The 15,106-nt window shown below is 39.3% G+C and overlaps 1 protein-coding gene across 9 annotated transcripts in view; it reads left to right on the top strand.

Annotated features, from left to right (window-relative positions):
• Window positions 1-594: 594 nt before the first annotated feature.
• scube2 (signal peptide, CUB domain, EGF-like 2) overlaps window positions 595-15,106 on the top strand; it is a 43,793-nt gene continuing 29,281 nt past the window's right edge. For 3 of the 9 annotated variants that reach the window (XM_077563111.1, XM_077563107.1, XM_077563105.1), the window contains exons 1-7: window positions 595-857; window positions 1,174-1,293; window positions 2,831-2,956; window positions 4,403-4,537; window positions 6,758-6,883; window positions 6,988-7,104; window positions 14,300-14,389. In XM_077563111.1, the coding sequence (XP_077419237.1) occupies window positions 770-857; window positions 1,174-1,293; window positions 2,831-2,956; window positions 4,403-4,537; window positions 6,758-6,883; window positions 6,988-7,104; window positions 14,300-14,389 (802 nt within the window). In that variant the 5' untranslated portion in view covers window positions 595-769. Of the gene's footprint in view, window positions 858-1,173; window positions 1,294-2,830; window positions 2,957-4,402; window positions 4,538-6,127; window positions 6,168-6,757; window positions 6,884-6,987; window positions 7,105-14,299; window positions 14,390-15,106 lie in introns of those variants that run through there. The other 6 variants (XM_077563113.1, XM_077563108.1, XM_077563106.1 and 3 more) reach the window with 5 other exon arrangements.

Raw genomic sequence — 15,106 nt, 5'->3', positions numbered from 1 at the left:
ACCGCTTGTCCTCACAAGGGTCGCGGGGGTTTGATAAAGTAACTGCATATATTAAGGCAAGGTACACTAACAGTTCTGCAACAATTTTTTAAATTATTTTTTTAAATAGGCTACTGTTTAATTTCGGATGTATGTTCCGGTTGACTGCCAAAACTGTGTTGCTAAGCAACCGCGTTGTTAGGTCAGCGTGATTGCGGTTTGGGGCAATATAAGCAAACAACCAGTTAGCTGGCGGAAACTTATAGTGTTAGTTGCACTAAATGTTTGCCTTTCTAGTTTCGTAGTTTATTATTGCTGATATTAAAAAGCACCCGAAACGTTTACGGAGCTTTACAAAGCCAAATGCCATCAAGTGAAACAACACATACACACGCCAAACCTCAGATTGATTCTTTCATAATTAAAAGGTTTTTTTTGCTAAACGGACCTTGGTGCTTTTATTTTGTGTAAAAGTACTTCCGGTGTTGTACTCGTTAACACTTTACCTTGACGCTGCGCGTCTTCAAAAGCCTTTCCCTCTCTCTCTCTCCTCTCTCCCGTGTACGCGCACACGCGCACGCCCTCATTCTCGCTCCCCCGGGCATACACACACGCACACACGCACACAGAGGCAGACCCACACATTCACTATTACTCACTCCTTTCTCTTTTCAAAAGGCCCTTGTGAGGCAGATTGACAGGCTAGAATGAAAATGAGGCGGACGCTCGGTCACGACTCCAGTGCGTACGCGTCCTTTTGAGCAGACCTCTAAACTTGGATCGTATCACCATGGGAGCTATTTGGGCTACAAGGGACTTTTGTTTGTTTTTGCTCTTGTTAAATAGTCGCCAAAGCGCTGCGCTTCCAGAGATTCGAGGTGGGACTATGGAGTGCGTGTATGTGCGTGCGCGTGTGCATATATATACGTACGCGTGTGTATGCGCGCGCGCGCGCGATTGTGAATGTGCGTGTGTGTTTGAGACGTCTACTTTACGCACGCTTTCAAGAGTGCGCTCGTTCTTTCCTCTTTGCCCAATTTTAACGTTGACTTTATGGTTGTGACGCCAAACTCTCGTTTTCTCCAATTAATTTTTTTTGCTTGATTACTTTGGCAATACTTTGTTCGTATTTGCATCGTGTGGTTGGCAATGCTTGTTGAAATCCATGTTGACTGTGCTGTGTGGTATTCCAAGCAGACCCATGTGCAGAGGGCAGTGATGGCTGTCACATAGATGCTATTTGTCAGACGACCCAGGGCTCATACAAGTGCACATGCAAAACAGGCTTTAAAGGAGACGGCCAACACTGTGAAGGTAATGTGTGCACATAGCATCGTATCAGGGGGCCGTCAGGGAAGTTATTCAGGATTACCTCTCACACATACTACTCAAAAGCTCTCATGCATGCCACAGTAACACAGTAGTTGTGTGTATGTAAGCTTTCCAGAGTATTTCTGTATTGTATATGAGTGACACAATTCAGTAGTGAGATAAGAGTGGTTCAGCATGAGAGTGTTGTAGTGCTATGTATGAGTGTATCGTTTTTTGACAGTGGTTTAGTAGTGTACATGAGAGCATTTCAGTTGAATGTGAAAGGGGTTCGGATGAGAATATTTCTGTATCGTGTGAGAGGTGTGCGTGTGTGTGTGTGTGTGTGAGAGAGAGAGCTTTTGACAAGCATATCAGTATTGCAAATGACAGTATGAGAGCATAGTTCTATAAATGTCAGTATAAATTTCATCTTATGAGACAATTTCAATAGTTTGCATGAGACCTTTAACTGAGAGCATTTCAATAGCGAACATGAGTGAGAAAATATCAGTAAAGTGTGCGAGATCATTTCAGTTGTTTGTGAGTGAAAGGATTTCAATGGTGTGTGGTGTATTTCAGTGATGTACATTTTAGTAGGCCATGAGAGTATTTCAGTTGTCTGTGTGAGAGCATTTCAGTAGAATGTGAGTGTTTCACTTGTGTGTATGAAAGCATTTCAGTAGTGTTTGAGATGTTCCAGTACTGTGTGTGAGAGCATTTCAGTAGTTTAGATGAGCAATAGAAAGGCAGTAGTGTGTACTGAGAGCATAAATGTCAGTGTGTCAGTACTGTGTATGACGCCATTTCAGTAGTGTCATGAGACTGTTATGTAAGAGCATTTCAATAGTATGTGAAAGTGTTTCAGTAGTGTTTGAGATGTTTCAGTACTGCGTGTGAGAGTGTTTGAGTAGTTTAGATGAGCAATAGAAAGTCAGTAGTGTGTATGAGAGCATAAATGTCAGCGTGTCAGTAGTGTGTATGATGCCATTCCAGTAGTGTCATGAGACTGTATGTGAGAGCATTTCAATAGTATACACGAGTGGAAGAAATGACAGTAGAGGGTGTGAGTGCATTTCAGTTGTGTGTGAGCGAATGGATTTCAGTGATGTGTTGTGTGAGAGCATTTTAGTCACCTGCATGAGAGCAATTTAGTACTGTGTGTGAGAGTGTTTCAGTAGTGTGAATGAGAGCATTTCATCCACGTGTAAGAGAGCATCAGTAGTGTGAGTCAGAACGTTTCATTGAGTGTGTATGAGAACATTTCAGTCGTGTGAGTGGGAGAGTATTTCAATTTTATGTGTGAGAGTTTAAGTTGTGTCATTTTAGTAGCGTTTATAAGAACAATTCAGTAGTGTGCATTTCATTTTTCATTCGAATACATGAGAGTGCTTCAGTAGTGTGTGAGAGAGGAATTACAGTATGTTCTTGACAGGCCCCTCATAGCATAGCATCATTAGCCCACTCTGACCTTCTGGCAAATGAGTTTGTACTGTAGTGGTGTTGCTCAACCTCAGTGATTTATGTGCTGCTTACTCCGCAGACATTGATGAATGCGACTTGGAGTACAATGGCGGCTGTGTACACGAATGCAACAATATCCCGGGAAATTATCGCTGCACTTGCTACGACGGCTTCAATTTGGCCCACGACGGTCACAACTGTTTAGGTAAGATCAGCTGGGGGGAGATTTTGATGGCACACATCACATTTGTGTTGGCTCCGTGCGAACTTTCTCACACTAACTCGGGAGTTCTTTTCTTGCTTTCAAACTGACACAGAGAAAATGTAACCTAATACAAATAGTTTTGGTTTTGTTCATGCGCCGTCTCAAAAGTCGGATAAATATTTATGTCTGAAATGAAATGAGCGAAAGGGGGGTGGGGGGTGTGTGGGGGTGTGAAAAAGCTGTATTTACCGTATGTTTGGGGCAATCAACAAAACAATGATGTGATGGATTAACATTTGCTGATTGAATTGAAACAATGAGTCTAAACAAGGGGGTGTTCAAACTTTTTCTACCAAGGGCTGCATATTTAAAATCAAACAATGCAAAGGCCATAATTCAAAACCCAAATGCATCAAAAACTGTTGAAATGTCATCACATCTGAAAAACATCTGAAATGTATTTGGACTCACATTTAACATGAGTTTGAATGTGATTAGTTGATTCTGATCGCAGTCATATCACCAGTTATGAGAGGGTGTGCATACTTTTGCAACCACATTATATCTATTGTTTATTAAGTCCCTGTAAAATGTCTTGTAAATTTGACACACCGCAAAGAGCGTGTTTGTTAACAACCCTGCCAATTTGGACTGGTTAAAAAAAATCCCCAAGTGCATAAATTGAAGCTTCAAACTCGTGAAAAATTTTTTTTCTTTCTCGCCGCAAATGCTGCGGGCATGAAACTCCATCCACATCAAATGTCAACTGCCAATCAAATACCACACATCTTTCCTGTTCTTAGACATCCCTACAAGCTTGAGCTATCCGGTATCTGGGAATACTTGCTCATCGCGGAACTTTTCTACAGCACAACGAGGCACTCTAAAGCTGCCACACCAGCGTGAAGCCTCAGTCAAGACACTGGTTGTCAAATTGGACTGTTTAAGGGAAAAAAATTCCCCCTTCCTCGCCCTTCTGTCTTTCACACTATGATGTGCGCACACTCACAGCCAACAACTAGGAGCTCTATCTAAACAGTGTGTCACGGGGCACCCGCTTAGTTTTTTCACATTTTTTCATGAATTATCTTATTTCATGTTTAATGTATTCTTGCAATTCTCTTTAGAGAGCCTTTAACAAAACATTTTAAATGGAGTTGTACAGCTTATAGGTCACATTAATGGTGGAAAAAAATATTAAATGATTTATCTTGGTCTTATTTTGTTAATCACAGAAACTTTCATTTGCATTTCAACACCGGTGTGTTGACTTTTTTTTTAACATCAATATATCCACTGTATATATTGGGCATTGTCAAATTTCAATTTTTGTGCATATATACAATATCTGAGAAAAAACGACAGGCCCCAAATGGCCCCCAGGTCGTGGTTTGGACAGCCGTGGTTGTAAACACCCCCATGAATGGCTTCGACTTTGAATTTCAGATGTGGACGAATGCAAGTTCAACAACGGCGGCTGCCAGCACACTTGTGTCAACACCATGGGCAGCTACGAGTGCCGCTGCAAGGACGGCTTCTTCCTCAGCGACAACCAGCACACGTGCATCCACCGCTCCGTTGGTGAGTGTGCAACACGCACGTAATCATGGGTATGGAAAGCCGATCAAATATTTATTGCATCCTTCATAATTAGGGGTGATTTAATCAGCTGCTAGTAGATCTAATATATATATACTGTATATATACACGTTCCCCACCAAAATCACAAAAAAATCGGCAAATTTTGTAACGATAACAATTACTAAAAGACAATGTAACACAATAATTCCAATTAATGTAAAACAGTCAAATGTTCTGCCTGAAACTTATATCTTTATTTTTGTAAGTGTTAGGGGACCAACCCCCCAAAATTGTTAATAGCCTACATATTTTTTTAACTACTCGACCAATTGATCGGTTATCGGAATTTTATTGGGCCAAATATCGGAATCAGCGTTGGCCTCTTAAAATCCATATTGCTCGGGCTTACTTCATATCCAGCATGAGGTCCGTGTAGTATGCTAATTGCTGTATCTTATTTACGACTAGCTGCAATTAAATGTTACGACTATTAAACTTAAACTAATGTGCTACAATAGTAACACTACAGTGTAAGTCATACTGGAATGCCAAATGTGGCTTCAGTAGTGGAAAAAAACTTTAATATAATAAGCAATGTAGATAATATAACAATCATATATTCTTTATCCTCTGCATAGAACAGCCATTATTAGTGATGAACTGATAACTCGGGGAAGCTGAGACATCCTAATGTAGCATCATTTCAAAGTATATGAATCTCACTTGAGTTCCAGGCCCAGTTTGCAATATGATTAACTGCTTGATATGAAGGTTACCAAAGAAATGATTGAATGACTTTCTAAACAAACACGCGCATCTCTGCATTTAAAATTTGAAGTGGGATTTAAGTATGCTTGTGTCTCCTTGTGAGCAACAAATTTTCATACAAATTCGAGACTTCGGGGGCACAATGAGGCTTGACAGCCTCAAGCTGGCTTCCATCTCTTTCGCTTTTCATCCGCAGCGGTAACACGCTGTGGGAAAAAGGATGTCTGCATCCCCGAGAACAAAACAAGTTAATAAGTGCAACACTCGCCCCTGTGTGCTCTGTGTCACACATCACACTGGAGCGCCTTTGTGCTCTCCACTCCATCGCTTCCTGACAGGCCTTTTAAACCCGGCCGCTCCGCTGTGACCCATCTTTACAAATACTCCATATCTCATTTTCCAGATGAAAGCATCAAGGGGGCACGGTAGCGCACACAAGGACCGTTTCACTGCGTGCACTGTGGATCCACATAATTCAAAATAGTGAACAATTCATCAACAGTTGACGTTTACTGTCAAACTAAACAAAGTCAATTAGACCTTGTGTATTTAAAACAATCACAAACCGGTAGCTTAAGTCTTTCAGTCGGCTAGCTTGATGCTAATGCTAGTTAACATCTACGCTGCAGTGCTTTCATTCCTTTTAATTCAGTTTACTGTAATTATGTCATTACTAGGGCTGCGCTCAAATCGCTGGCAACTCGAATAAAGTAGCTAATTGGCCTTTGACAACGAACGCCAAATCATTTTATCATTCGAGTCAGAAAGTGTCAGAAAGGGATGTTTGATGTATCTACAAGGGGAAGTGCACATACGTGAAAGCTACGTACGCGCTGCATTTGAGCGGGACACCTGTAAGTAGGTATGGAAATATTTTTGGGGCCGGCTAACACCATGCTTAACAAATGAAACAGATTTTTCAAACTTGGGCGCCGGATCTAAGAGATAAACTAGCTTAGCGCTAGCTAGGAAGCACTAGCTAGTAGCAACGTAGATAGATTTAAAATTCTTGCCATTATTTTTAACATGTTTAAAATAAAACTATATATATATTCGGCAAAATGCATTGAGTAACCTATTCGACTCAGTCACTCGGTGGCTGAATATGGATTTTTGGTGCGAGTCTGAGCTGTAGCCACAATTTTTTGTTGTTGTTGGAAGGCTGGAATGGATTAATGTCATTTCCATTCATTTCAATGGGGAAAACGATTTGAGATTGAGAGTTTTATTCATTCCCTGACCACACTCATAACTAAAAACATGTTGTATTTCAAGGCCCACTTTTTTCCTTAATTAAAAATACGACGCCAGTTAATGTATTGTTCCCAAACGTGAGACCAACCAGTCCCGCCGTCCCCGTGCTAATCTCTCATTATGAGCGCCTTTTGTGTGGAGCCGCTCGCTCACTGTAGGTGTCTAGAGAGCCTCATTGTGTTCCTCTGTGCATCCCAGAGGGCCTCAACTGTATGAATAAGGAACACGGCTGCGCCCACATCTGCAAAGAGACGCCCAAGGGGGGCGCGGCCTGCGAGTGTCGCCCGGGGTTCGAGCTGGCGCGCAACCAGAGTGACTGCATCTGTAAGTGTGAAGCTTCCTCTACACCACAAACACACGCATACACATTTGACGGCCTCAAATCGCTGACTGTGCGGCTCATAGTTGCGTGTTGTTGATTCCCGTAGTGACATGTAACCATGGCAACGGGGGGTGCCAGCACACCTGTGAGGATACGGATAGTGGCCCCATATGCAAGTGTCACGTCAGGTACACCCTGCAGCCTGACAGGAGGTCGTGTGTCGGTAAGCCTTTTAGCCTTATGTCCATGTTTGTGTATGTCGTGCACACATGCACACGCACGCACATACACACACATACAAAAAGCATTACAGTACCATATTAACCTTGGCTTGGCATTCTTGTTATAGGAATAATCTGAATCTGAATCCATAATTACCTAATAGCATAGCAAAAATAATTATTACCAGAAATGCTGCTTTGGTTAATATGCTAAAGACATATTATGCATTATGAGCGCACATTGCATTTAAACGCAAACAGTGGAACCTTTGAGTTGAACACCATGGCCTCTGTTTTTGCGACTTGGCGCGGGCGTATCACTCACCCTCAATGTTAGTAATTTCGCAATCTCAGGCCAAGAGGGAGGGCTGCGCCACTGTGGGAGTGGTCTCAGCCTACTTCAATCATAACCAATCAAATGGGTCAAAGCAGCTCCTTTTGTTCCCTTTAAATGTCGCTAGTCGCACGAGAGCGGCAAAAGTACATCCGCGCTGTGAAGTTCCCCAAGCTGCTTTAAAAATTATATAATACAATAATTCAGTGTTTGATGCCCACTATGCAATTATAGTACCTTTACTAACAGAATCGGCAAAGTTTCAAGTAATCTTTAACGACAGTCTCTAGTTGTAACACCCCCTCACACACAATTCATCACTTATTAAAATAAACCTTTTAAAGTATTCCTTAGCGCCTACTCTCACCGACTAGAGTCTCTTCTTTCATCAGGGAAAAAAAAGTATATTTCTGTCTGTTTAGCATTAGAATATAGTTAAGTTTCATCATTATTCACAAATCAGTTTTTTTTTTTCCCCCCCCCCCACACAAATCTGTTTAAAACACTGGGGGAAAGAGTTTTTTTGCAACATGGCCCTGGTTGATCTCTTATACTCTGCTGCCACCTGCTGGCCGTTTTTGTAATAACTACCAATTGCTTAAGCGTCCTCTTCGGGTCAGAGGCTGCATCTAAGCCTTCTGTATGCTCCGGCATAAATAAATAAAAACTTTTTTTTTTTTTTTTTTTTTAAACGTATAAATAAGTCTTTGGGATCATGGCAATCCTTAAAATAGAAAATTTTTGGGAGCAAATGAGCTAACTCATTTGCTCCCAGCCATTTTCACTGAAGCAAACCCCTTTGCTCTCAGCTGTTTTACTGGATTTTGACTGATTTTGCCAAGGTTCACAGAATATTGTGTTCTATTGCTATAAAAACATGGAACCTACCGAAGGAAAGATTAGAGTCTCGTCGTCTTGCTATTAAATTTCTTTGGTCAATAAAAGTAATTATATGCATGTCACTCACCACACTAATAAAGTAGCCAGTTTCTTCCTTGCTCCAAAAGTGTGCTGTGTCTGAGGTACTCCATATTTGTTTACATCTGCTTGTGTATTTCCAGTGGGTTGCGCGCCAGACGTATACGCATGCATATTATATGTGTGTATACATAAGATACAAATTGTGGCATTTTTGCTATGCAGACAGAAAACACCGTAAAAATGCTGCAAAGAAATCAATGTATTCAAGTTAGGCTCATTTAGTGAGTGGCAACGTAAAGATGGCCACCGCGCATACTTTGCACATAGAACATGCGCAGAAAGAACACAAACCAAAGTTCCACTCAAAAGAGGTACCCGATACATGCTTATATATATATACTGTATATATATATATATATATATTAGGGGTGTTAGAAAAAAACGATTTGGCAATATATCGCGGTATTACAGTGCGTAATTCTCAAATCGATTCGATATGCGGCCGAATCGATTTTTAAACATACATTTTTTATGGGAATATTCAACTAAACGTCTTACGTAGGGTTAGGATTCACACATTAAGTATGGAAGAATGTTATATTAATGGAACATTAAGCCTTAATATTTTATTCCAGTGCTGTTCAAACATGAAACAGATTGCAACCTGTTTGTTAAATGCAGTGGCTCAGTTATAAGCCTGAATTTTCAGATAAATAAATACATTTTCATACAAATCTTACAGTGTATATGTAGGCGTTTACTGATTAGTATTTTCTAAATTTGAGTAAAAAAAAAAAAATCACAATAATCAATTTATAAATTCGGGATTAATCGGTATCGAATCGAATCGTGACCTATGAATCGTGATACGAATCGAATCGCCAGGTACTAGGCAATTCTTACCCCTAATATATATACATATATATATATATATATATATAATATCCTCAATAGCTCATTCGTGTTTTGGCGTGAATATTGCCAATATTGGGGTTTTGAAAGGGTAATTGACTGCATGTTAACATTCTCACTGTAAAAAGATGATTGTATGACATCGCTTTGAAGAAGTGTAAAGAAGACTCGCACAGTTCTCCAAATAAGAGGCAAAGCATCGTATTTGTCACTCCTAGATGAAGTTTACTGTAAAACTGACACAGAACAAAAAAGAAATGACAACACTGTATCAAGGATATCGAAGCGAATAAATGCTCACACGGCTTTCCACAGTTTGGTGGTTCCAATGTTTACTGTTCTCCACACAACTCGCTTATGGAATTAGAATTGCGTTTTCAGTTACATTACACACCAGCTACAACATAGACCGCTTGCCCATTATACAGTATCCAGCACAAGAGCTCCTTCAAAAAAACAACAACATCTGCCTTGCCAAAGGTAATGATGCTGCTCAGTTGTTTTCATTTTAAAGTTAGCTCATTAAAAAAGTCATAACAACTTTCTGCGGTTAAAGCTTCTCATTTCCAACTATTTCAGTGAATTCAACTTGACAAAGAGCTGGCAGGCTATCAAAACTGTAATTGCTACACAACTCCCTAAAGATGAATACTCCATTAAAGTCGGCGTTTAAAGCTATAAAAAGCCTGCAGACCTCCTTGTAGGTCAGTCAAGTGTGAATTCATGCTATGCCGACTATGCAGACGCAAATGTGCAGAGTTTCATTGGATATCACATACAGTACTTTCCAAAGATACCAAATATGTCAAGATTCATTTGGGGTGAATGTGTATGAAGTTGTACAAAAGGCATCCATAATATTTCCATTTGGCGGAATGGTGCAGCTATAAAAACAGATATTGTGAGTGGGGGCTAAGGATCGTTTCCAACCTCAGACCTACACAGGGCAAAAGTGCTTGTTAAAATAGTTTTTCAGTGTGTTTTGTCATATTTCCTGTCAAAATAGAAGCAAAACTTCACCGCAAGTTGATGAGGGCACAGGCCGGGGGCCGGCTTAGTTTCAAACTTTGTTTCTTTAGTCAAGCAGAGCTTATTTTGATGAATGAATGAAAACACGGTAGCGGGGGAACGCGCTCTGAGTGGACCATGAAGGATCGGGATCAGGCTGCAGATATCAGGTGATATCTTTGCTCCACCGTGGCGGCTTTTATGTGTGTGTGCGCGTGTGTGTGAGGTCCAAGCATATATACGTGCAGCCTTGTTTTCAAATCGGGTCTCCCGTTGTGCCCAGATACACACGCACGAGTGTAAACATGCTGCGTGATGAGCACTAAGATTAGTGATATTTTGGATGAATGAATATTTTGTTGACTCCCAAGATACAAATCCATACACTACACAAATTACTGCCCCACAAATGAGCCACTGAAACCACAGTGGGCTAACTCCATATTTGTCATTTTGTAAAAGTTAAGTGCAGTTAATTGGAAGATCACAACCCTGATATGCCGACGCTGTATGCTGAGGTTCAGGAGTAAAAATCACCTACAATAAATACAAGAAATATTTTAATTGGCTATTATTTTTTTTAAAAAAAAGTATATTTTAAATTGTTAAGGGTTTTGGCCAGCTGACTGCACACGCCACATGCCATAAAATGATGACACAAGTTGAACGCAACGCACAACAGACGACAGTTTTGGGTTGCATTTTGGTTGGCTGCATTTGAGTTTGGTTTTAATTTAATGAGTAAGAGGACTCAAATGGACAATGACTTTTTTTTTGGTCTTTTTTTTCTCCAGACTTTAAATATTTTTGTGTTCTCTTGTAGAAGTTGATTGACTTCAGAAGTGCAAAAAAAAAAAAAAGTTGTTTTTTTGTAATAAATACAGATAAAAAATACACCCAAAAAATAATGCAGTGTTTTTTTGTTCTAGAAGGTCAACATAGTGAATGTTATCTATCATCGTTCAGGAAATAGTGATTTCACACATCTTCATGACAAATGCACGTGCACAAAAGTTCCTGTTAAACTAATTATACATATAGTACATACTTATTATTAAATGAAAGAGTTTTAACACAAAAATGATGAAACCATTTTTTTTAACAATCCATTAGACAGATTTCGTTTATTTGAAATAAATAATAAAATGTCCAAATCTAAAAAATAGGGATGTAACGATATCCAGACATTACGATACGATATTATCACGATATGGGGTAGATGCCACGAACCTCCGACTTCCGGGTTTCACACATCAGCGTCGTTTCCGGCCACTGATGGCCACATTCCAACAGTCGCACCCTCACCCCTGCGCCCCACCCCAACCACACGCTCCCGCCCATTGGGCGTCTCAACTATCTGAAACGCTTCGGACAACTGAGACAGACACGCTACACACTCGCACCCGTCGACAGGAACGGGCAACCGAGGGGCACAAAGGCGGAAGCTCAAGAATTGGGACGCGGCCCACGCGTCGCAAACAGGAAACGGAAACAAAGCTAATGTGTGAAAACCAGGAAGTCAAAAGTCCCGCCTCCTCCGTGGCATATACCCCAGGAGGTTGGCAACACAAAAAAGGTCACAATATTGTAAAAAAAAAGAGCTTATACTAAAAAACACACACACAATATTGTGCTTTTGTACATTACAGCAATGCATATAAACAACCTACAATCTCTAATAACACTTAATTCATTCACTGCCATTGACGGCTATAGATGTAAAAAATTAACTTTATTTATGTAAGTTTAATATTTTTTTCCCCACTTTTGTTAACAAAAGTAGGAAAACCTAGAAAAAAATGTTTTATTGTACATTTAGAACAGATATAAGGTTAACTAGAGAAGTCATCCAATTAATTATGATTTAAAAAAATTATCGCGGGACGCACCTAATTTTTACTAATCTTTTTTTTTTTTAAGAAAATATTATTTACATTTTTTAATTATTATTTTAAAGAAAAGATTAAAAACAAAAAATAAATAAATATTTTTTAAACAGAAAAGATTGTTGAAAATTTTAAAAAATAATAATTAAAATTATATTTTGAAAGAAAAAATTATTACAAATGAAAGCAATAATAAAAAAAAAGATAACAAATAAAAAAATAATAGTTAATTTTTTTTAAAGAAAAGATTAAAAAATATATTTAAAAAATATATTTTTTAAAGAAAATATTATAAAAAAATTGAAAAAATAATTAAAATATTTTGGTAAATAGAACAGATTATTATTATTTTTTTTAAATGTAAAAAAAAAATTAAATTGAAAAGATTATTAAAAATTAGGGGCGTCAAGCGATTCAAAATTGTAATCGTAAATAATTGCATGATTTCACTGGTTAATTCATGATTAATCACAAATTTTATATCTGTTCTAAATGTACAGTAAAAAATATCTAGGATTTCATAGTTTTGTTAACAAAAGTGGGAAAAAAATGTTAAACTAATCAAAATAGTTAAAATGAATTTTGACGTCACATATTGACTCGGGTCACAAGCATATTACATCCCCTTAACCTGACCATTAGCATGGAATTTAAAACGAAGAAATTTTAATAGAAGGGCCAAAACATGCCGAATGAAAATTAAACGGCACTAAAAAAGTAGCCACCAGAGGGTGCTAGAACTGCACAAATGGAAATCAACTCTCAACTGCTTTTAATATCGTGACGTGACGACGACGATTTATTGTGGCACTTTTTAATATCGCGATATCACGATATTGCCGTTATCGTTACATCCCTACTAAGAAAACGCCCAATTTCTGTAAAAACAAGTATCCAAAGTTTCCATAGTAATGACTAATAGATAAATCCCGCACATTTTGATCGCAGCCATAAAAACCTGAAATCCGTCTCCTGCCAAATGACAAAATTTGTTTTTGTTCAATTTGTTCTGCCTTTATTATTGTAGAAAAAGCACTGTAATAGAGCTAAGACAAAAATCAATTGCTTATGTCAAGAAAAATGAAACATGTTAAATGTAATTAGCCATCAAAAGACAACCATCTCCAAATTACCGGTAATTATTTCTATTGCTTCTGGTTTGCTGTCTTTAGACTAAAGCAATCCAGTTATTCGCCATTACCTTCTTTGAGAGCATACATAAGGAGAGAAATATATTTGTTCTCTTTGAATATAGATTTCACAGTAGACAGTGGATATAAAAAGTCTACACACCCCTGTTCAAATACCATGTTTTTGTGATTTATAAAAATGCGATCAAGATGAATTATTTAAATACTTTTACATTTGCAAAAAGGAGAGGGAAACGAAATGGAAACTGAATAACCTCTTATTGTTGGGACATGACTGTGTTCAGAATTAATCACTCACCTTCAAACTCGTGTTAAGTGGGATTCAGCACTCACCTGAAACAAATTATAGTGCCTCCGAAAAACCCTAAATAAAGTTCAGATGTTCTAATAAGCTTTTCCTGACATTGTTTGCCTTCTGGTAGAAGAAGCCTTGAAGTATTAGTGCTAACGCTGACTCTTATTTTGAATCATTGGTAATTTCCTCTACCACAAAAATAGTCCCGAAGCATCCTGTTGCCACCATCATGCTTCACTCTGGGCGTGGTGTTTTTCGGGTGATGTGCGGTGTCTAACACTTTTGGAATTGGTCAAGTTTTTGGCTTCATCGGCCATCAAAATAGCTAGAACATCTGAAATCTACAGTATTTGTGGTTAATCAGTGGCACTTGAAATGGTAGCATGTGTGTACTAAGTCCCATTTTGCATAAATCTGAACGCAGCTACCGCTACTTCCCAGTTATGAGGGTGGACACCCTTGTGCAACCACATTATTTCGTTTTTGAAATGAATCTTCTCAGTCCCATTTTTTTCAGCACCGCAAAAACCTGGCCTTTGAACAGGGGTGTGTAGACTTTTCCTATCCACACTCCTTGTTTGCGGTGTGAGTGGAATGGCTATTAGTGCTCAACATGACTTGCTTTGTTGTGCCCAAGCAGTATGTGTGAATAGTGACTGTGTGCCCTAAGCTCTGAGCTTTGTGTCGCAGAGCGAGACGAGGCCACCACCGAGTCGTCGGACCACAACGCCACGTCCTTCGCCGAGGTGGACAAACGGGTCAAGCGGAGGCTTCTGATGGGTAATATAGCAGTCTGAACGTCACTCCATTGGCTTGTGTGATGGCATGCGGAGCTGCCAGGAAGTGCTGGGCGTTGAAGAGGCGAAATGTCTAGTAAACCAGAGCATTCCTCAGCCTTTTGAGCAAACTGTGAAATGGCTGCACACTCACCGTCTCGCCCACTGCTTCTCCCCTGAAAAATATGCACTTGTGACAGTGTGGTACATTTCACATTTTCCTTCCATTTGGGAAGGCTCGAGTGTGAAAGACTTGTCTCCACACTTTGGATTTGACAGATTTTCAGGCCACTCCTTACATGTTAGTCATAAAACTTTGCTTAATGTGTGGCTACCATATGAGCACTTTCAAGTTCACAAGCAGGCGTAAATCAAACAATGGCAACACTCAATTAAATCCCCCCTATCGGGAGTTTATTGTCAAATAATCATTTGATTAGTAGCTGTTGCTCACTCCAAGTCGGGGAGGGGGGGGGGGGGTACTTTGCGGGGCACATTGTACTTCTGGTTTCCCTCAGAGGGTTGTTATGACTCAAACCATATAAATGAATAATCACCTCATTCAATTATTATATATACACAACAAATTGATGCATAACTGGTTTAGAAATCACAAGTCGAGGAAAATGGTTGCAATTCCTCAAAAGAGAATCTTGTACACATTTTTAGGAATAAACATGAAATCGATGCGCATGAAATAATGTGGCTGTCTGGGCCTGGC

The sequence above is a fragment of the Vanacampus margaritifer genome, chromosome 4 (genome assembly GCF_051991255.1).
Source record: "Vanacampus margaritifer isolate UIUO_Vmar chromosome 4, RoL_Vmar_1.0, whole genome shotgun sequence".
Taxonomy (NCBI): domain Eukaryota; kingdom Metazoa; phylum Chordata; class Actinopteri; order Syngnathiformes; family Syngnathidae; genus Vanacampus; species Vanacampus margaritifer.
Note: the sequence above shows the minus strand (reverse complement) of the source record. Positions and strands in the feature narration are given on the sequence as shown.